The sequence below is a fragment of the Diaporthe citri genome (assembly GCF_014595645.1).
Source record: "Diaporthe citri strain NFHF-8-4 chromosome Unknown scaffold_3, whole genome shotgun sequence".
NCBI lineage: Eukaryota > Fungi > Ascomycota > Sordariomycetes > Diaporthales > Diaporthaceae > Diaporthe > Diaporthe citri.
The window spans coordinates 417,285-438,990 of NW_025064848.1; the positions used below are offsets into that span (position 1 = coordinate 417,285).

A 21,706-nucleotide genomic window follows, 5' to 3' on the forward strand; every position below is an offset into this window, starting at 1 on the left:
AATCTCCCACTGGTTTTGCTATCTGCATATGATCTTCCATTCGATACGCCTCAAGCATCTTTGAGGGTCCACTCAGTACCACTGTAACATCACAAGCACTCAAAGCAACATGGACACGCGATCGGTGGTGCGAAGCTGTCGAAGGAGTACAAGGCTGACGGGCCAGCCTCCTCAGGACGAACGCGTCAAACGACCTACCACGGGTAAGAGACGCGACTCTGATCACTACAAGTCAGCCAAGAACAGGAGCGACACGTCTCGCGAGGGAAGCTGCCCCCAGATAGATTCAACTTCGAAAGCATCCTCGAGCAACGATGTCCACCTCGCGATTCCCGACACCAATGCGACCAAGGCAGTCGTAAAGAAAGACGAGGAAGGCCTCGCGCTCCCACTATTTCCCAACCTCCGTTCTTCCAAAGCAAAGCCCACCCAGAGCCCTGAAGTTCAGACTGATCACACTACTGCGCCCCATCAGGACTCAGTCGACACTTCCTCTGACAGAGCCATCAAAGGTCATGCGAGCAGGAAATGGGTCAAGACAGAGAGGGGTTCTATACGGCTTGCCAGCGACTCTGAGGCAGAGGGCACGAAGAACAATGCAGACAAGAAATCAGTTGAGGTTGAAGAGGGACAACATGCCTCATCTGTGACGGCTAGACGACGAAGCATGAGGCTGGCGAGTATGACGCCTGGTGTTGGGGACGAGACGGCCGATGTCTCCTCTCGACCCGCAGGGAGCAAGACCAAAGCTATCGCCACCACGCCATATTCGCCCGATGCTGTTTGGTCTGATGCAGAGCAGGAGTCGGAGCCAGACTTGCAAGACATGTCCACTCGAGCGACATCTGAGCACGATCTCATCACTCACCTGACTCACCATGATGAGCTTTCCATTCACGATGGGAGAACCGACGGAATCCTCCAAGAAGCCGAACTCCAGCAGAATACGTCCCCGATCCCCGAGCTCGTAGCTGATATTGAAAAGATCGTCCTGTCCAGTCCCATTGCTGGCGGGAACTCAGCAAATGATGGCACCAGAGCCACAAAGGCTTCGACTCCGTCCGAGGCATTGAGGAAGCGAGCACCTGCCAGGATGGCAACCAGGTCCAGAACTCTCCGTAGCTCCTCGCGCTCCGTTGAGAATACTAGCAAGATCGGCAAGGATCTGGGTTCCGAGCAGACAGACTCTGAGTCTTCACAACTCGACGGCGCCTTTGATGACAGCATCCGAGGTCGAAGAAAGAAGAAGGCACAGGCAGCGGATGGCACGGCCACCACAGCCAAGCCCAGAGAGCCCCGTGGCACCAAGCGAAGTGCGAAGGAGCTGTCTCAAGATGAGGGAAATCCTGATACTCCGGGTCCCCGGCAGCGTCGGAAGCCGAACAACGACGAGCCAAATCCCGAGGTCGACCTCAGCTCAGCCAACCCAATCGAGACTGCCACTTCTCGAGATTCCTTCTCAGTCGACCACCCCGAAGTTGAATCCCCTCTGAACATTGGCGAGTTCGCGCGGCGCAGCGACGAGCCTGCGAATCCGGTCATGCTTGCCCAGATGCTCAGCACAAACCCGGAGAGGGCGGACAGCGACATTGATTCCAACGCAGCCGACAATGGCTCCGAGGGACTGAGCCAACAGCTTAGTGACATTGATTCCACCGCAGCTAACGACGGCTCCGAGGGAGTGGGCGAGCGCTTGAGCCCTGTGATCGATACACCCAAGTGCGCGGACTGCGGCAGGGCACCCGAGCGGTACCTCATCTGCGCCAAGTGCAAGGAGGCGATCTACTGCGGCAAGTACTGCCAGATCTGGAACTGGCCTCAACACAAGAACCGCTGCGCCGCCTCGGATGAGGCGGACCAGGCCGAGATCGACTTGCAGGAGGCATACCTGGGAGATATGTGGGCGGCTGCGCTGGGGATGCTAAAGGAGGAGAAGATGGCCGGAGGCACGCTGGAGTCGCTGTTGCTGGGGGAGGCCGTCCGGCACTCGCACACTCGCAGCGCTCGTGGATCTGTTGGCTTTGATGTTGATGCCTCCCAGTCGACGCCGGGCGATCAGCAAGCTGTGGATAGGACGCGGGCGATGTCGATGCGGCTGGCACAGGCTGAAATGGGAGGCGATGAGTAGCTCATAGAGGCGAAGCAGTGGAAATGAGGAAATGGGCTGTCAAAAGTTTGTACACATTAAATTTTGATGGTTGACGCTGGTAGCATAGAAGGGACCGGGGACGAGTGTCGTTTTCCGTTACTGACCTTCTCCTGCGGGTGGGATGGTAGTGGAAGGCGAGAGGCAGACTGTGTCAATCCACCTTGATCACCCGTCTGGGTACTGAATACCTAGATTCAACAAAATGACTTCCCTACTCCACACAATTCTTCATTGCGGACGACCTCATATGCTGGCTAGTCTGTGTAGACCCTCAAGATTATGTGCAGGTTGAGGTTGTAAGGAATTCATGCTCACGTCATGCCCACTGTCTAATAATTCCTACTAGCTCATTAGGCGGCTTGGTTCGTAGCAGGTGCCTGGGCCCTGCCAATTCCAGTACCTTGGGATGGCGACTTCCACGACTCTTTCGAAGTGCAGTTTCCGTTGTGCTACTATTACGTCAGACAACCCAACAGGTAGGTCTCGACTTTCCCCCAGTCTCACTACCAAAGATGCCTACACCTCAACATGTCAGCATCTTCATTCTGCAACAATTCTGAGTTGGAAATGTGTCTTGGTTGACAAAATCTTGTGCTAGAACGGGTATCTCGCGTCATGCGGGTTTTCCTCTCCGACTTCCAATCTACTTCGATCCACTGACTCTATACCTCCTTGCCCAGGCCTCGCCCTTCTGTCACCGAATGCTCTCCATTGCCGAACGCGGCACGAACCAGCTCGAAACCGCCCTGACACATTGCATCCATCGTGGAGGTGACGCTGTTGCGTGCCATCCAACCAAACCGACCTTCCCGGTTGCTCCAGCTGTCGAGCTCCGATGTGGTAGCCCGACTGGCCATATTTGCCAATGTTTGCAAGGGCAAGCTCATCGCCCAGCAACCACAGACAGGAGCAGCATCTTCTTCGTCTTGTGGAGCTGCCACGGCTGCACCGCGTTTTCCCATAAGACAGACATGCCGCGAGCCGAGTACAACAACGCCACCCACTCCATCTGAATACATGAAAAGCCAACATGTATGTCTACCAGATCACCAGTCTACAGCGGAGCAAATGCCTCGGAGACAAGATGTTCACCCTTGTTGCATGGCAACAAATGCTCCACCCCCGGTGCACTGTGTCATTCACCAAACCTGGGGGTTCCACAGTGGAGGTACATGGGGTAGCATGGCGAAGCTTGAATCGACGACATCTCCATCTATGTAGGAAAGATACCGAACCACAGCAGCCCAACCAACATCCACGGCATCAATGGCATGCATCGTCTGCCGGTACTCTGACTGGGAAACACTGCTGCCTCGTCCTCTTTTAACGCCGTGAGCTCCGAAATAGAGGCCAAAACCCTAGTCCTGTGTATAATGCTGCAGAATAAATTGAAAGAACGAGACATAATCACTCCGGTTGTGTCTCAGCCTCGGGCTCGGGCTCGGGCTTTGGTGCAGGTGCTGGTGGTGGCTGAAGGTGCTGCTGTCCGAGGTGCAGAGGCTGCTGGAGCGCCTCTTGCTGCTGCGCGATCCTCGCCAGGAACTGCTCTTGCTGCGCTGTCGTGGCTTTTCGCTCGGCTTCTTTCTCCTCGGCCAGGGTCTTTTGCTCCTCCTCGGTCATGAGGGCGAAAGCAGCTGTGTCGGCATCCCACTGCGTCACGCAGTTTGGCTCCCAGTTGCAGTGTTCCACAGGGCCATAGACCGGGTGGTTGAACCGTGGGTGGCGGCTCGGCCAGTTGCTTGCGTGATAGTGGTGCTTCACCAGCGCGCCCCGCGCGTTGTGATTGCCACTGTCACTGTGCCCCTGTCCAGCCGCGAAGGCCTCAACATCCAGGACAAGGACCCTCGAAACGATTTTCGACTCATCCAGGTCATGGAACACATTCCATGTGATCTCGGGGATGTCCTTGGGACGGTTGACATTCATCTCTTCCAGGATAGCGGCAGTGAAGGCAGACGGTCCGGTCCCGGAGATGACTTGGTCAAAGTCCATGACCACCTCTGAGATCGGTACGTTTTGTTGCCTGGCAAGGTCGGCCAGCCAGGACATGATGTTCTCAATGAGACGCATCATGACTGGAAGTCTTGGCCGCGCCATGAAGGTCCACTGGCAGAACGACTGGGACTTCTTCCCAAGAATCGGGTGGTCCTTAAACTGCGGCTGGTCGATCTCGATGCCGATCACCATGTCAATGTCCTCCTCCGCGTATCTGTGGTCTGGTATGAACCTCGATACCGGCTTCAGGGCCTCGACGTCAATGTCCGCATACACACCGCCTTCGGCGTACATGACCATGTACCGCAACAGGTCTGCTTTGATAATCGTGGCATTGATGTTGCGATACAGGTCAACAATGTCTGGACGGTTGAAGCCTCCGGGCCCAAAGTGTTGCTCGACATAGCCGACGTCGTTACTGTCGGTGAGAACCTCATATCTGAAGTCTGGGTTCCTTAGCAACCACGTCCGCGCGGTGTTGCTGTCACGCTGCTCAAAGTGCAGCGGATCCACCTTCCATGTTTGCCATATCTTCTTTGGGAAGCCAACGGTAGTCGGAATCACTGGCGCGGTAGCACTCGAGCTTTGCTTTGCTTTCGGCCCACCACGCCTGAAGACCGGACTATTTCCTTTGGGTATCGACACCGTGAACAAGTCGGCGTTGAGAATGAGGAGAAAGACGAGAACGCAAGTCAGGTAGATTGGTATGCATCTTCTCATCTGCGTAGGAACACGGTTCCTGAACTTGTGAGAGAAACTCGGGGTGGTGGGCGACCACGTCCCTAGGGACGATCGCGGTGATGCTGAAGAAGCTGGGGAGTGCATCGTGAGGGTGTGGCGGGGCCAGTGGCTGTATCGTGGGCGAAGCGTCGATGTTCACGAGCCACTTTGTTGTTGAGCCATGTATGAGATCAACCACTTTCACTCGTTGTCTGGTTGTCCCAGTATTGGCAAGATGTTTGTTTGGGAACAGCAGAAGACTAGGAAGTACCCGAGATGTCAGGCGCGAGAGCGTTGAGAATTGGGATGACCTGCGTACAAGAGGGCCAGAAGATGGGAAGATTGGAAGATGGAGACAAGGATCAAAAGGGCACAGGCTGGACTATCTGGTACCGCAGGTACAGTACAAGAGTCCAAGGGAAAATGACTTCAGGGATTGTTTGAGGGTGGTGGAGGGTACTACCCCAGGATTCCGGGTGCAGATGGCCGGCATGGCCCCCCTTCCAGCCGTAGGTAAGCCTCATCCCATGTTTGCGCTAACTCGCCCAATATCTGGCACACTGCTTCGAGGCGCCGGACAGACCCTTGGAGCTTCAATTATGAACAAACTCGTCGGATCATGACCCAATGCAGTGTGATGCCGGAAGAACTCGCCAGGCCCACTCTGGCGCATGGGCGAAGTGCGCAGCCTTCAGTGTCCGAGGCCACAGGCCATTAAGGAACGGCGGTCACCCACCTCCCGCCGCCTGCAACGTTGCCGGGGATCTACTTCGCGTGCGGGACTATCACGACAGCATATCGACTTGCGTTCTCTTGACGCATGGGAGGGAGCCCTTAATTTGGCAGGGTGGCCGGGGCTAGGCGGGGATGGCTGGGCGGAACAACGACATCTGATCGGTGAGCAATGACGATGGTTCGCGCAGGATCCTGGGAGGCAGCGTTACCGTGGGTGGTGAGCGGGGTGTGCATCCGGACTGACTCTGGCGGTTTGGAGGGGCAGAGATCAAAGCCGCCGTGGTGGTATCGCGCTGACTAGTGACGCCGTGCGACCGTCGTACGACGTGCCTCGCACCAAATCCCCAGTCTGGCAATCTTCACCCTCTTCCGGGCCCTTACTCGTCGAGACGTCTCGTCGACTGCACTGCCATCGCAAGACCGTTTCCTTGGCCTCGACGGCTGGCATGCACGAACTTCGAATTCACAGGCACCTCGCCTGCTCCGGATCTCTTAGGTTGCCTCTCGAACACCTCGGCGAGACACATGATTTGATTATCGCAGTCTGCCGGGCTAGACGATACACGAGCTGTCGTCTAGGTGGCTGTTGAGCCTAATGCAAGATGCAGCCAGCATCTAACAGTATTGTCTGCGGGGAGACTAATCGTACAGTAGGTCAGGGCGGGTGGGTCGAGTCGCTGTCGTTAGACCTTTCCAAGCATGCTTGTTTCTCTACTGTAGGAGGATGTTCAGCTAACCCGCCAGAACTTAGTGCCGGGGCGGTACCCACAAACAGGAAACACCACTGGCGATCTTCCCGGCTCCGACCGTTATGCAGCTCCTAATTGGGCCGACATGGGCTCAAACGGGCCCCGGGCGAGGATTGGCTCACGCCAGGCCATCATCAGGGCCAGATCGAAGGGCCTTGGCAGCCTTGACAGGCAACCCAGCGCCAGACGTTGCTGCTAAACAAGCGTGACAGAAGAGCATCCTTGCCGCGTCTGTTTAGTGGACCCCTTGCAGCTCACGCTATCTGCCCCCCCATCTTGGGGCAAGGGAAACGTCCAATCGCAAGGCCAAGCTCATCTCGCGTTTGGCGATTGTGTCTCGCGGGGCCGCGGTATGACACACCTGGAACGCATGTGCATCTTCCAATCGCAATCGGCCGCCCCGGCGTTGCTCGTTCTTCACAACCTGTCCAGCTGCGCACGGGAGAGGCTCCTTAAGGCCCGAAGACTTCGATGCTACAACTAACTATGCGGTCAAGGTGCCCGAGAAAGCCCGACAGCCCGCCGAGCAGTGGCTTCTGTCCTTTCGACCACTCACTCACCCATAGCGTCGTGCATGTGGTAATCCTCGTATCTGAGGAGGTTGTGCTGCCATCTCAACTAGACCACGGGCTGGACGACTGTCCAACAGCACCTGTGTCGTTGCATATCCAGGTACCGTAACTAGGAGATGACCATCTCACGTCATTGCCCATATAGGAGTGTACAACAGATATTGGGCATTCCAGCCACCTGTACTGGCTCAAGACGTCATGCTCTTCACATCGATGAAACTTAGTTGAATGCCATTGTCCAGCTCGCACGTGGCAACCACTGAGCGTCACTGATGAGCGTGCGCTATTTTGTGTCTGGAAACCGTTGGAGCTTCTCCGCGCGAACCGCTCTCGAGTCCCCGCAGCCCTCCCCGGACTTCGACTTCTTTTGTTCTCACCACCTCCACTATCGCATTCTAGTCCGCGGGATCCCCCGCACACCCACACGAGCAGGATTGACGCGCCGTCCTGTACCTTGCTTCGCGCACGGAGTAGCGTCAGTTGATCTGCAAGGCGCCCAGGTCTGCCACCCTACATGACCTGGCGAGTTGACAAGGTGGTGTCCTCCCCCGCAACTGTCCCCCGCCTGGAAATCCGCGAGGCCTGGCACTCTTGATCATTCGACCTCGGTGCCTGGGTTGATCAGCTTTATACGGGCCGATCCCAAAGCAGCTCTTGGCTTGTGAAAGTCATTTCGATCTGTCTGCGCAGAACCCACACTCCTTGTACCCAATCTCCGAGAATCCAGGGGATTTGGTGTCACGACGTCGAGGAATCTGCGAAGCCCAAGCACCTGCGCAGAAACGAGTACAGCCACGCGCTCCCCGGTAGATCAAACGCCAACGTCTTGGGTTCTGGAATTACTCCTCCACCATCGGGGTGGCTAATGCCAAACATTGCTCCGCGCAAATCGCGTCGAAACGTTCAATTTAGCTCGCCGAGGTTTCGCAGTAGCCTGCAGCCTTCATGAATTCGTTCTTGGACAATATCTCATCAAGACGGACAGGGAGGGACCCACCGCCTCTCCCACTCTCTATACAGCCAAAAGACCTGGGGCTTGGCTTGTTGGCACAGTCGCCGGAAACAAGTCCTCCCTCGACCTCATCCACAAGAAACAGTATGGGAGAGCCAACGTCGGCCAAACACCATGGTCTGGGCATTCTGGACAGCAAGGACTGGGATGAGATCAAGCACCTAGACTGGGACGAGAAGCAGTCATGGAAATCATCACTGGCGGAGTGGAAACCAGCATCACCGAGAATGCTGCACTCACCAAAGGCCAGTTGGGCACTCAAGCGATTAAAGGCCGTCATCTGGCCCAAGGCAAACCCAGCTGGCCAACCGGAGGTGCTGCGCAAAACAGCCTACCTTGATGGCCTCAGAGGCTTCGCCGCATTTTTGGTCTACTGGCAGCACCATGAGCTCTGGGCTCACACGCCCCAGGAAAACCACATTTTTGAGAACGCCTTCGGCTTTGAGGGTCATCATCGCTTCGCCAGCTTTCATGGAATACGCCTATTCTTTAACGGTGGCCACTTCGCCGTCGCCAACTTCTTCATAATATCAGGCTACGTCCTCTCTGTCAAGCCTCTAAGCCTGATCCAGGCTGGAGATCAGGCCAAGCTCGCCGACAACCTGGGCTCTGCCTTGTTTAGGAGGTGGATGCGTCTATACATACCACTCATCTGCACGACCTTTCTTTACATGCTGACATGGCATGCTTTCGGCGGCCTCTGGATCCACGGGGCCAAGAAGCAGAGCAACATGCGGGATGAGATCTGGTGGTGGTACGCGGAGCTCAAGAACTTCAGCTTCATCTTCAACATGGGCGGCGAGCCGTGGTTCACGTACAACTTCCACCTCTGGAGCATACCAGTCGAGATGAAGGGGTCGATAGCGGTGTACACAACACTGCTCGCGCTATCCCGGGCGACGACAAAGGCCAGGCTGTGGTGCACCGTCGGCCTGATGTTCTACTTCATGTACATCTGCGACGGGTGGTACTGCAGCCTGTTCATGATGGGAATGTTCCTCGCGGACCTCGACCTCCTCTCAGCAAAGGGCCAGCTCCCGAGGTTCCTGGCCAGGCTGGCCCCGTTGAAGGAGTTCATCTACTACCATCTCTTGGTTGTCGCGCTCTACCTCGGCGGCATTCCCTCTCAGACGACAGACGTCGCGCTGCTACGAAAGAACCGGGGCTGGTATTACCTCTCCTTCCTCAAGCCGCAGGCCGCCTTCGACTACAAGTGGTTCTACCTCTTGTTCGCCGCCACATTCCTCGTCTCGGCCGTGCCTCGCATTCACTGGCTGAAGCGCTTCTTCGAGACTCGCTTCTGCCAGTATCTGGGGCGGGTGTCGTACTCGCTCTACCTCGTCCACGGGCCCGTGCTGTGGACGCTGGGCGACCGGATCTACAGCGCGGTGGGCTGGGCCGGGGCCAACGGCCTGGAGCAGGCGCAGAATATCCCACAGTGGGTCAACAAGTTCCCACTGCCCATGGTGGGGCCCATGGGGCTAGAGGTAGCGTTCCTGCTGCCCCACCTGGTGTTGTTACCGGTCACATTCTGGTGCGCGGAGATGGTCACGAGGTTCATCGACGAGCCGGCAGTCAAGTTCGCTCAGTCGTTCTACAAGAAGACACTGGGGCCAGCAGACGCGAGCGCACCTCGTCCGGAGACGAGGGTTACGCCGGGCCTGCCGCCCAAGACGCCAAAGTTGGAAGCTTGATTGTAGAGGCGAAGGTCGCCGTGGCATAGCTAAGAGATGTACCTATACTATTCAACTAGATCCGAACGAAATATAGTTCATTGACCCAGACAACCGGTCAGTCATGCCATGAATAGCACCCGTCGTCCCGTCGCACCGTCGCCTTGAGGCAGGAAATGTTGGACAGGGCAGAATCTTGAGTCTCCTTGAAAGGGAAAGGCGTTGCGAGGTCTGCTTAGGCTCGCAGAGCCGAATCGAACACCATCTCTGTGTGCACTAACCCAACGCCAGAGAGGTTCGTGGTATGCAGAAACAGGCGATGCTCACAGTTCATGACGCACATTCCGTTTCATCCGAAAACCCAGTCGAGCCTTGTGAGCCTCCATCTGCAACTTAGAATCGTCCCCGGCAAGGCGCCCCTGAAACCCTAGATTATTCTTGTCTGCGAGCGGTTCGCGACAGGAACTCTCCCCAATTTGCCTATCGACATCATGGCAGTCCACCAGCGTCACCTGGCAGACTGGAGAATAGCGTCGCGCAATCTCGATAGCGCACCCGGCCTATAGAGGCAGTTGGAGGAATGACGTCCCCACCATCCCGGGCGGCCGGGGCTTTTCCGTCTCGAAAACCTGGGGTTGGACAGGGGGACGTTGGCTTCGGCACGGACAATGTTTCCGCTATTGGGCTAGAAGCGCCGCTCGGCAGGGGTACGTGCACCCATGTCCATGCTGATCTGGAGCTCTGTCGACGCCCGAGGTACCCACCCGACTAGGTCAACGCGGCCCACCGAAAATGTCACTTTTCCTCCTCCTCCTCCTCCCACCTCCAACAGTGAGCAATATCGAGGCCCCCCCCACACACCCAATGTGCTCTGTGCTGAAAAGACAGGCATGGGGCGCTGATCCCCTTAGCACCGAAGCTTCTTTGCGCTCGCCCTCGCCTCGGCAGTGCTGCCCTCCCTCTGTTGCCCAAGTGCAGTAGCGCCCCCAGCCACGTCCGCCTTCTGTCACTTTTTGTCACTCGGTCACTCGGGGCATGCACTCGTTCCCCGCTCCCGGGCAGGTGGTTCATCCATGATAAGAGAGAGGGGAAAAGGAAGGAGGTGCATGTACATGTACACACAGAGGGAGGGTGGTGACCAGTGGGCCTACTGCAGAGTAGCGGGTGGTGATCCCCTCGTGGTGTGTTGCAGTTGCAGCGGTGACCGCGTGGGTTGGCCAGCCCCTTGGTCCAGCCGCGGCCCCCGAGGCGGAGAAATGGGAGGCGTGTGGCCGGGAGGAAACATGTGAAAGCACAGCCAGCCACGGAATTGGGAAGAATGGCCAAGGTGGGTGAGGGTCAAGCGAAAGCTTCCGCCGCGCCGCCTCTTGCTTTTTTTTGTTTTCCTTTGCCGCCCAAAACAAGACGCAAGAAGGACAGGCATGTAACGTCCACCCCAACACTGGCTCTGCCCACGGACTCTTGTCCGGCGTATGGGCAGTTCATGCCGCTTGCCTGTCTGTGGCTCTTCGTAGGCGCTGGGGCAAAGCTTGGCGCCGGCACTTGTCGACCTTGACATTCCCAGATTGATGGTCATAGTTTTCGGCCTTTATTTCTAATTGTGATATTCCCAAGACCCGATGTTTTAATGCGCTGCCATGGCAGCCCAGGCTGTCAGTGTCAACCATTGGCCGGATGGTGTTCTGTGACTGGTTCAAGGATGCGATGAACGATCAGCAATGACGTCCCGAACAAAAAAAGAGAGCTGTCATCTGCCTGCTATTGTAGAATTAGGCTGTGGCCCGAGTTGAATTGACTCCATGTGGTCGAGTAATGGCGCATGTCATTTGGTTTCGTGGTGTTTCAAGATCCATCGAGCTCTGCCTCTCGGACTCGCCCACGGTTCGCCCATTCTCAGAGTTCGGATCATCAAAAACAAAGCCGCCCAGGCATTTTCCTTTCGTGCTGTCCCATAAGCCGTGAATCAGCCCATCCCTACCTAGACCTACACCCCTCAACCCACACACATACGACCTGATTCAGACGGGAGAGAGCGGGAGAATAATCGACACCTTTCGCTTGCAGGAAAGCAGCAGCCACCAGGAAACGGAGACACACAAAGAGGCAGGCAGGCACAACAGGACATAGAGGATGTTGGTCAGGGACCTCAGGCGCTTCTCGCTGGTGCTCGGCTCAGCGATCCTGCTGCTGCTGCTTTGCGTCAGGCTCGTCGGGCCCGCGGGCACGGAGACTCTGCTGGGCCTGCAGGTGGGTGACTGGCCCGACGGCGGCTCGCCGACATCACCGCATGTGCCCTCGTACACATCGCCCTTCGCGGTGGCGTCGCCCTCGGCACTCGAGGCAGCCGCAGCCCTCCAGCAGCAGCAGACGCAGAGCGCACTAACGGACGGCTCAAAGGACGACGACGAGGCGCCGCTGCTGTCATCGTCACCTCCACCTCCGCCGCCGCCGCCGTCGAGGCCGTCCGGGCCGTCGAGGTTCATCGGCCCCAACGGCGAGATCGTCGGGTTCCAGCCCCCGGCCGAGGTGAGGCCCGGCGGCTCTGGCGTGCTGCACACCGAGATATTCTCCGTCTCCACCAGGGACAGGCAGTACTTCCCCATCCGGATGGGAAGCGCAAGGGTCCTCAACCCAAACATCATCCCGCACCCGCGCCTCGAGGCCGCGTGGATCGTCACCGCGCAGAAGCGGGGGGACCACGACGACGACGACGACGAGACCCGGCTGCGGCAGGGCCTGGTCGTCGAGCCCTCGCTCGAGCTGGTCTGCAACGCCATGTTCATCGACGACGCGCTGACGTGCATCGGGGCCGACGGGCGGGGCTTCGGCGAGCCGACCACGGTGCCCATCCAGCCGACCACGGGCGACGTGACAAAGTGCACGGGCGAGCTCGAGTTCTTCAACCTCAACGTCGGCCCGCACGACGCGCGCGTCTTCTACGGCCCGCGGGACCCCTACACCATCTACGGGTCCAACTCCAACTTCAACTGCTTCGGCCAGTGGATCCAGGACTTCCGCGGCCTCGTGCCGGACTGGGGCGTCGACGTCGGGTCGGCGGCAGCGCCCGGACGGGGAGGAGGAGGCTCCTTCGCGCACGAGTTCGCCTCGCCCGCGGAGCTCCAGCGGCCCCCTCCCCTGGGCGCGGTCGAGAAGAACTGGTTCCTCTTCTGGGACTCGGACAACGTGCACTACGTGCACTACGACATCACCCCCAACCGGGCCTTTGCGCGCCTCAACAGCGACGGGTCTGTGGGCGAGGACCTCGCCCACCACACGGCGGGCCACGACGGCGCGTGCCTGGCGCGGTACCTGCCCGACGTGTCGGCGCTGCCGTTCGCGCAGGCGCAGCAGGGGCCCGGGTTCCACGAGAGCGTCCACCAGGCGACCAACTCGCTGTCGGTGACGCTGTGCCGGCGGGCGGACCCGGGGTGCGTGGCGGACGACACCAACACCTTCATCTTTGCCGTGGTGCACCACAAGGCGTACCGGGATTTCCATTCCGTCTACGAGCCGTACGTCGCCGTGTTCCGGCAGAGGGCGCCGTTCGAGATGTTTGCCGTCAGCTCGCGGCCGGTGTGGATCTCGGGGAGGGGGACGGTCCGGGGCACCGGGGGCCGGGCTGATACTACCGAGATGTTCTACGTTACTAGCATCGCGTGGAAGACGGGGGGGCTCAAGTACCATGGCTATGTGGATGATGTGCTGTTCCTCGCGTTTGGGATCGAGGACGAGAGGGCTGCTGGGATTGACGTGCAGGCTGGGAGCTTGCTGGCTAACCTGGGGCTTTGTGATGATGGGGACGGGGGTTTTTCGTGAGGTTTTGAGTGAGTCGAGTGCTTTTGTTTCGTCATTCTTGCCGTTCATTCATCCGCATTGTGGTATTTGTTAGCATGGCGTTTGGGCGACATCATTGGGAACAACAGGCCCACAGGCCGTGCTTGTACTTTTGTTGGTTACATGAAAAGAGATTAGATAATTAGTGAAGCTACCGACTCAGGGCCATATTTTCTCTGTCCATTGCCATACCGATGACATGCTCCACGTGTTTGCATCTCGAGACAGACAGACATGATGGATCCATGAGTGGGAAGTCGCACGGAATGGTTGAGTTCCTTAGCTGCCGATGGTCTCTTCAACCTCACAAATCTATGTGGCCTAGTTCCATCCTTGTGTGCAATGGCATAGTTGTGTCTCTTATTCCTCGGCGGCGGCGAGGCTTGGATATCTCGCACCGTTGGTGCATGCTTTGGTGCATCAGCCCACTGCGAGCATGTGCCTGACAGTCCACAGTCCAATCTATATCACATGTCACTCGCCCGCTTGCTCACATCCCCCAAGCTCATCACATGGCGGCACCGAATCTCCAATCCTCCACTGAGAACTGTGGGTACGGATAGCCCGTAATATTGACCAAATCAGCCAGCGGGCTGACCTGACCATGAGTTGGCAGAACACTGCGGCACTCCTCGATCAGCACAAGTGACACTGTCATCCGGCACACACAGATAAGAAACTTACACGGCATCCATCGTCAACCTGTCCTGCACAAGCCGGTCCAGCCAGTGCCTCATCAGAGCCTGGTCGGACTGCTCGGCGGGCATGCCGGCCTGCCACACGTCCGCCTCGAACACGGCCACGGGCGAGTCGGCCGAGGGCCGCCTGGGGCTGCCACAGGAACCAGGCCTGTGTGCGGCTGTCGGCGTGGACGTAAGGGTGCGTGTCGTTGAACGTGACGAGCTGCGCGCCCGGGATGCTCGACCAGTACCCGGCGGCCATCTCGGGCACGATGAGTTGGGCACCCGCCGCGACGTACTCGTTGGCGCCGCCGCTGTGGTCGCGGTGGTGGTGCGTGGGCTGTTTTTTTTTTTTTTTTTTTTTTTTTTTTTTTTTTGGTTTTACGAGTAAGCATGACGGTGTTGGAAAAGAATGGGTTAGTTTTGAAATCTTCAGCCTCACCCAGAGGTGCGTGATGGGCTTCTTCAGGTGCTGCGCGACCCACTAGATCACGCTGGTCGTCCACCGTGGCGGTGCGTCACCGACGATGACCTCGGTGTCGAACTCGATGATCAGCTGCTTCACGCCCAGAGTGTCGTTATCGAGGGCCAGCCAGTGCACGGTGGGCAGTCCGGGGACCGGCTGCTCCGCCTGGAGGTCCTCGGCGTCGGAGTGTGTGATCCCGCCCCAGAGCATGCTGGACTGGAACTCTGTGATGCGCGCGTGGGATGCCCCGGGCACCTTCATCGGCGCTGCCCCAAGGGTCGTGCTCTCGTCCACTGCTAGCCCGTCGAAGAAATTGGAGGGGAATTCTGGGTCCACGTCTACCTGTTCGATGATGTAGTCTTCAAGGGTTGCGTCGAGGGACTGCTTGGACGAATTGTAGACAGTTTGAATAGAGTGGGGAAACATGAGTCTATTTACGGTTCAGCCAGTACGCTCACATGGCCGCGACCATGGTCACCGACTTGCGCTCCTCGAATGACAAGCGCTTCGCGGTCCTGACACCGAGTGATCCGTCGTCGCCCTCGCAAGAGTTGGTTGAGATTTGCAGGACTTTCTTGGTGGCCTATTTCCTTTGCTCCAGGTAGGCGAGACTTTGTTGGAGGAGATCTCCGCCTTAGCATGATACACCCAGACTGATGACTCTTCCAGCATGGCCATGTCTTATCGACGACCAACAAGTCTGCCTTACGGCCCTTGGGTCGATGACTGCATCGGGACTCTGGAGTTCTCACCAGGCATACATCCGAACGATTGTAGGCTCGTCGAATGGATCAAGCTACACAGAATTGCAGAGGAGAGTCTTTTGGCTGTCTCTATGGACGACAAGTCGACGGTTGACATCTCGGACGCCAGGACCAGATTCATATTGAAAGGTTGCATGGAGAAGGTGGAAATATGGAGGCGTTCAGTCACAGGAGACATATTGAACTGTACCTACGCATCTCCTATGATGCAAAGGTGGCGGCGTTGACTAACATCTCTGGCAGCAACGATGGAGATACACTATCAGACAATACTAATCACCCTCCAGGAGCCCGCCCTTCACGAGGGACATGACACGTCAGATTTCAGGCCTCCATACGCGCTACTCCCGCTGCCTCTGTCGGTTCAAAACCGAGCCGATGTCGGAATGCACGCTGCCAGCTCGCTTATACCGTGTGTCCTGTCGTCGCAGTCTCTTATACGCACGTTCCTCGGCCTCCCCGTCGAAACGCTTCGATTCATGCCAGTAGTGACCTACACCAGGGTGATGTACGCCTTGATCGTCTTGATCAAATGTTATGTGTCAGTGAGGACTCATACCAGCCTTGCTGACCTGCACCCGGAGTCCTCCTTGGACCCAGTGAGTGCCATTTCAAAGCTGCTGGGCAGGCTCGAGTCGATCAGGGACCAAGAAGAGGGGCGAATCCCAGTTCCCGTAGCCTTTCACTCCATTTTGTCGGCAGTCCGCAAGTGGTGTGTCAGGCTGTTCACTACGGACATTTGCCAGGATGTCGAGGACGTCATGGAGCCGATGCTGCATTTAAGTCTTGAAGATGAAAGAAACCTTGGCAATGCAGAAGTAGAGACATCTACACCACCGGTTGAACAATATCCTAGAACAGAAGCTCAATTTGTATCCACAGAGGTTCTTTTTGACCAGAAGGAGTTGGAGTTTATGGGAGATATACGCTTTGATACATTGGTGACAGAACCGTTGCTGGGGTTTCCGGATTTCTTGGATTATGTGGACCACCCCTTTGTGTAATATGAGTCGAAAGAGGAGTTACGGAAACAGGAACTGCCATTTAGAAGTAGAATCTTCAACGACAGTAACAGTCACTGGTTTTGGTGCTGTTGATTTCAGCAGAGGCTTTCACAAAGATACACATTCGCCAAGTCTATTGTCAGCAATTCCTAGGTAAGCAGAAGCCACGTCTTCCCATAAACACCATTAAATCACAGCTAGATATGACAAATAAGCGATGGTCCAAGTCTTGAACGTAGTGTCTAGTCACGGTAAGATTCCACCAGGTGTGAGTGACTGGAGTGTGCTAGTCCATGCGTTCAGGCTTTGGAAATACAACCCGTCACCAATGATAGTCATTCAGTCAATGGTTCTAACGGTTCCCAAGTCGCCAGCCCTCGGGCACTCAAACCAGGACAAAATGTCAAGTGGGAAGGGGTACCGTAGTGATAAATGCCTTGTATCGATTGCATTGCTAATTTGAGCACCCAAATTCTGCCTAAGTGAATCATCCCTTTTACGTGCTTTGTTTATGTGCGTGTCAATGAGCAAGTCTTGTTGCACAATTATCAGCGGACAAAGGACCAACCCGATTCACAATTCAATTGCGTACACAGCTAGTCACCATTGACATACATAGATAATGTAACTTGGCTATAAAGCGTACCTAGGTATGAGCTTCTCTCAATATAGGATGTATCTAGTCCGTCCTCAGTAAGGAATATACCCGCAACAATATTCCCATTCACCACACAAAGACTTCAAACACAACTACGACTCAAGCATTTTCATCATGGCGATCATTGTGTTTCTGAACCAAGTTCGTGCCGGAACGCCGGAAACGGACCGCCTCATCACATACCAACCATCAGCGGACCGCTCTCTTGAAATCACAAGCTGCATAGACATGGTTGTGGCAGTCAAGGGTCGCTACACAGGTGAGTCTTCAGGCACGGCTACGAGCAGTAGATTCGACAAGTTCATGGCTCACCTCTCCTTTGGGAAGAGCGAAAAAGTCCCTCTGCAAGGGTTCGAGAGCTATCAGGGCTCGCTAGAGTCCCTCGCGATCATGGTCGAGAAGGCCAAAGCAAAAGGGCTTGGGGAATTGCACACGTGGATTACCGTCGTTGACCCCACACCCCTGGAGGAGGATTTCATTTACAGTCCTGACAGGTATAAGCATCTCATGGAATTAACCAAGCAGGTGGAGGGCCTGATTGACCGCTTGGGAGGGTCATATGTGATTATCTCTCACCCGGCTGGGCTGTTGAAAGTCGAGCTTCGGGCTGATGAGGAGTTCTCTTCGTTTGATGGGCTGAACACTGATCAAGATGGCTCCGATGGCCTACCACTCACCACTGACCAGAGCTTGGTCAGTATTTTCCGCCTTCCTAAGAGAGACTCGGACTAGTGCTCTAAGCCCGCGGGAGCGCGAACCTCATCACCTGTTAGTCCGTTCATGCTGTTTTGTTTCATTATTTCCCACAATATCAAATCAATTTTAGTTCAGTCCCTATATTTTCGATAATTCTCGCGCAGACTTGATCCAGACCTGGACTTGAGAATCTCTTACGCTCTACTGTTGTCTCCCCCATTAGTGAAAATTCAGCTCAAGGCACGGCACCGAGTACGTCTTTGAATAGCACCAATATCATCCCGGTCCGGTCATGCAGCCTCTCTTTGTTCATTCCAACACCCCACGGAATCATTATCCTTCCTAGACAGCCCACATCCGCTGAAAGATGGCGGCCGTCACCAACAACATATTCCATAGACTGCGCCGAGCCGCTTCCGTGTCGAGACGGGACAGCAGATCTAGTCGTCAATGCCTAGTTTAAATGTATTTCACCTCGCACAGAGAGCAAGTTCCTCAAAGCTCACGCCTTCCGTTGATTTTCAGTTGTCAAAATCACACTTGACCAGGACCTTAATTATACCTTTTGCGAAAATGCAGACCTTCAACGTTCTTATCATCAGCGCCATCGCACTTGCCAGCGGCACCGCAGCCGGCAACACACGCAGGATGACCAACTTTCCAATCCGGCAGAATGGCTTCTCGGACTTCTGCCAGGTGTACAGCCTCGACCAGAAGGGCAGCGAGCTCCAGGTGTCGGGCGAGTGCTCGCCCGAGCCCAATGGCGCCCGGAACATGGGCGCCGCCCTGTTCACGTCCCACATCAATATCAACAAGTGCCTGGCCAATGTCGACGGCAACTTGGTCCCGTCTCAGGCGTGAGTTCCTGCCTGGTCCCTAACAGAATGGATTAAGAGAGGAGAGAGCTGGTTACCCGGAGAAAATGATCCACTGACGATTCTTCCTATTCAGCGGCGGCGCACTGGGCAGTTGCCAGTGTGATGTGGGCTTCACGCTCTGCCCTACCTGCAATGGCACGAGCCTGCAGTGCGTGTGCACGGACGTGTCCGGCTCGGGCAAGAAGACCACCCTGACGGATATGAGTAAGTCAGAACCACACAAGACATTGATATTATGTGATCTGCCCACTCGAAACTGACTTGTGAATTCATAGACACATTCCTAGGCATCGGGTTGGATGGTGAGGGCCGCGTGGTGCTGTACTGCAATGGGGTCTATGGAGAGTGGAACCAGTGCACCAAGAACGGGGCGAAGACGGACTGCCCACCGATCGGGAAGTAGAAGAGCTTCAATACCACGGGCCGCGTTGACGAGACACGGGCCGGGACTGGTGACAATTCTCCTCGTGGTGGCCACTTGAGACCTTGGCACCAAGATATCTGTGCCTCGTTTATGGGCTCTCGTCTTACCATGACAGCTATTTGCGCGGTTAGGTGGCCATGGCTGGGTCCTACCGGCTCACGCATAGCGGTGACACATCTCTATTGCGGCTTAGGAGAGAGAGTGTTTACTCGAAGATGCTCTGCGTGACGATCCTTGTCATTCTCTTTCGTGTTCCACGAACCCTTTGAATTCTTTCGATCTCTATATACTAGTAGACAATTTGACTATTTCCTGCATGGCATAAAATAGCTTGCAATTACAAGTGAAGTTGCCTCTCAGAACCTCGGCGCACAGAGTGAAACCTCATGCTGAAACGTATCCGCGCAATGAGAGTTGGAACAGTTGAGTTGATCGACGAGACGCTTTGTTATCTATGTGGTTGACGGGAGCCGAAAGCTTGTCCGGGCCGGCCAATCGTGCTTCTTGGCACCCGTGGACAGTGCTTTCATCGGGACCCCGCTCCGGATCTGACGGAGCGAGAAACAAAGACAGGAAACAAAGGTTGAAGGCTCCTGCATTGCGAAGTAGTATTTGTGTAATAACAGACAGACAGTAAGGTCACGCCACTCAGACTTCATTGGCGACCCTCGAATCGAGGGCCTCGACCAATCCCTGCCAGCGCCGAGGATTGTCGTATGAACGTTTGGCCGGATAAACCTGACTGCCATGCCAGACTGTTGACCGTCCGCAGTCCCGGGTCTGTACGGCGCGAAGCTTGACTCGCGCAAGCATCGACGCGAAGGCGGCGTCGGCTTTGGATGATCCTATTCGGTGGAAATGCGTGACGATCTCCAGCGAGATCGGGTTTTCGATTTAATTCCCGACAGGATCGACTTGGGTCAGGTCAGATAAAGGCAGAGACCCTGCCTCTACTTTGCCATTCGCCAAGCTCAGGTTCGGCAGAAATTGTAGAATACGCGTGCCCGGTCCTGAAACGAACGCATGCTACTGTGTTCATCCAACGTCGCTATTTGACAAATCGACCCGCGACACGAGACAGCTCACCGAAGCGAAAAGGACCTGGCCGGCTGAGGTTGACAACCGGCATTGCAAAAATGGCAGGAGGCTTGTCTGCCTTCGCCATCCACGAGGAGCCAGCGAGAGCCCTCTTTGGGGACTCGCCGATTTTAGAGCTGCTCCACGAGCATGATCAGTACCCCTTCGCGCATGAGGCGGGAGTCTTCATTGCGGCCGACGACACCCTGTTCATCACCAGCAACCAGTATCCGGACCCCGAGACGGGCAGGAAGAAGATACAGATCTCCAGGGTCAAGCTCAACAGGGCGGGAGGAAAGACGACAGCCGAGGTGGAAGAGATCAACCCGGAGGGCGTTCCGATGGCGAATGGTGGTGTAAACTACGAGGGCGGCGTGCTGTTCTGCGCACAGGGCGGGCTTGACCCGTCGGCCGAGCCGGGAGGGTTGGTGCACATGGAGCCTCGGCCTCCATATGCCACACGTACGCTAGTTGACTCCTTCCACGGGCGCCGGTTTAACAGCGTCAACGACGTGGTGGTGCACAGCGACGGGTCGATCTGGTTCACAGACCCGATATACGGATACGAGCAGGGGATCCGGCCGCAGCCAGTACTGCCAAGCCAGGTTTACCGTTTCGATCCAAAGGGCGGTGTCGGTGGCAAGGGCAGCGTCAGGGCGTTAGCAGATGGTTTTGGTCGTCCGAATGGGATCTGCTTCAGCCCGGACGAGCTGACGGTGTATGTGACGGACACAGACTGGATCCACGGGGACGGGACGACGGATCTGACGAGGGCGTCTACCATGTGAGTAGGACTTGTTCGAGAGTGGCGCGGACTACGAGGCGAGCGACTGCTGATGATGGATTTTTGCAGATATGCGTTTGACGTGGCGAATTACTCTGGCCAGCCATTTTTCACGCACCGACGGCTCTTCGCAATGGCCGACACGGGCATTCCCGACGGGATCAAGTGCGACGTGCACGGGAACGTGTATAGTGGGTGTGGGGATGGCATCAACGTGTGGTCGTCGGGGGGCGTGCTACTGGGCAAGATCCTGGTTGAAGGCGGCGCTGCCAACTTTTGCTTCGGTAAGGAGGGCGAGATATTCATCCTTAACGAGGGCAGGCTTTGGAGGGCGCAGCTGGCTGCATCGACCAAGGGGGCATTGTTGCGCATATGAAATGCAAGGAAGATCGTACTGCACCAGTGGACGACCAACACGAAAGTCAGGACGCTTCCATGTTGGCATCGAAATTATCAGATTGGACGACTGGAAAATGATCCCAGGGTCAGGACGGGGGACCCTCTATCTCACCCACCTTGCGATAACACTCACTTGAGCCTGGAAGACGACAGAAGCCCACTCCCTCGCTGCAGTGGTTATCAATACAGCTGTTGTTCTGCATGTCGTTTGCTGTGGTACTGATCAAGGGCGATGATTGAAAGTCACGGAAGGTGCGAGTGCACCCTGTCTCCTTCCTCATCGAAGTGGTCGCTTCTGCGTAACTGCCCTCGCCTAGTGTATTAGATGCGTCTGCGTTCCGACATACGAAAGGCAGGCACGACCGCACCTCTGCGTTTCAAACCCTCCCCAAGTTCTGAGTTTTGGACCTTTGCGAGCTACGACCAAAGTCGACACC

At 56.3% G+C, this 21,706-nt stretch overlaps 9 protein-coding genes across 9 annotated transcripts; 6 read left to right on the top strand and 3 right to left on the bottom strand.

Annotated features, from left to right (window-relative positions):
* Window positions 1–109: 109 nt before the first annotated feature.
* On the top strand, window positions 110–2,128 carry INS49_007704 (uncharacterized protein; the record flags this gene model as incomplete). The annotated part of the gene is made up of 1 exon (XM_043168452.1): window positions 110–2,128. One exon carries the CDS (start codon window positions 110–112, stop codon window positions 2,126–2,128), a length of 2,019 nt encoding a protein of 672 aa, XP_043026132.1.
* A 537-nt stretch (window positions 2,129–2,665) lies between these two features.
* On the bottom strand, window positions 2,666–3,006 carry INS49_007705 (uncharacterized protein; the record flags this gene model as incomplete). Its single annotated transcript, XM_043168453.1, has 2 exons — window positions 2,666–2,671; window positions 2,818–3,006. 2 exons carry the CDS (start codon window positions 3,004–3,006, stop codon window positions 2,666–2,668), a joined length of 195 nt encoding a protein of 64 aa, XP_043026133.1.
* Window positions 3,007–3,556: 550 nt separating this feature from the next.
* On the bottom strand, window positions 3,557–4,969 carry INS49_007706 (uncharacterized protein; the record flags this gene model as incomplete). The annotated part of the gene is made up of 1 exon (XM_043168454.1): window positions 3,557–4,969. One exon carries the CDS (start codon window positions 4,967–4,969, stop codon window positions 3,557–3,559), a length of 1,413 nt encoding a protein of 470 aa, XP_043026134.1.
* Window positions 4,970–8,018: 3,049 nt separating this feature from the next.
* Window positions 8,019–9,626, top strand: INS49_007707 (uncharacterized protein; the record flags this gene model as incomplete). The annotated part of the gene is made up of 1 exon (XM_043168455.1): window positions 8,019–9,626. The coding sequence occupies one exon, from the start codon at window positions 8,019–8,021 to the stop codon at window positions 9,624–9,626; it is 1,608 nt and encodes a 535-aa protein (XP_043026135.1).
* A 2,109-nt stretch (window positions 9,627–11,735) lies between these two features.
* INS49_007708 (uncharacterized protein) lies at window positions 11,736–13,421 on the top strand (the record flags this gene model as incomplete). Its single annotated transcript, XM_043168456.1, has 1 exon — window positions 11,736–13,421. The coding sequence occupies one exon, from the start codon at window positions 11,736–11,738 to the stop codon at window positions 13,419–13,421; it is 1,686 nt and encodes a 561-aa protein (XP_043026136.1).
* A 526-nt stretch (window positions 13,422–13,947) lies between these two features.
* INS49_007709 (uncharacterized protein) lies at window positions 13,948–15,011 on the bottom strand (the record flags this gene model as incomplete). The annotated part of the gene is made up of 4 exons (XM_043168457.1): window positions 13,948–13,979; window positions 14,038–14,059; window positions 14,124–14,433; window positions 14,605–15,011. The coding sequence occupies 4 exons, from the start codon at window positions 15,009–15,011 to the stop codon at window positions 13,948–13,950; spliced, it is 771 nt and encodes a 256-aa protein (XP_043026137.1).
* A 32-nt stretch (window positions 15,012–15,043) lies between these two features.
* Window positions 15,044–16,353, top strand: INS49_007710 (uncharacterized protein; the record flags this gene model as incomplete). The annotated part of the gene is made up of 3 exons (XM_043168458.1): window positions 15,044–15,186; window positions 15,255–15,535; window positions 15,593–16,353. The coding sequence occupies 3 exons, from the start codon at window positions 15,044–15,046 to the stop codon at window positions 16,351–16,353; spliced, it is 1,185 nt and encodes a 394-aa protein (XP_043026138.1).
* Window positions 16,354–17,125: 772 nt separating this feature from the next.
* Window positions 17,126–18,988, top strand: INS49_007711 (uncharacterized protein; the record flags this gene model as incomplete). The annotated part of the gene is made up of 4 exons (XM_043168459.1): window positions 17,126–17,704; window positions 18,287–18,564; window positions 18,659–18,789; window positions 18,861–18,988. The coding sequence occupies 4 exons, from the start codon at window positions 17,126–17,128 to the stop codon at window positions 18,986–18,988; spliced, it is 1,116 nt and encodes a 371-aa protein (XP_043026139.1).
* Window positions 18,989–20,145: 1,157 nt separating this feature from the next.
* INS49_007712 (uncharacterized protein) lies at window positions 20,146–21,246 on the top strand (the record flags this gene model as incomplete). Its single annotated transcript, XM_043168460.1, has 3 exons — window positions 20,146–20,510; window positions 20,589–20,870; window positions 20,940–21,246. 3 exons carry the CDS (start codon window positions 20,146–20,148, stop codon window positions 21,244–21,246), a joined length of 954 nt encoding a protein of 317 aa, XP_043026140.1.
* Window positions 21,247–21,706: the final 460 nt, after the last annotated feature.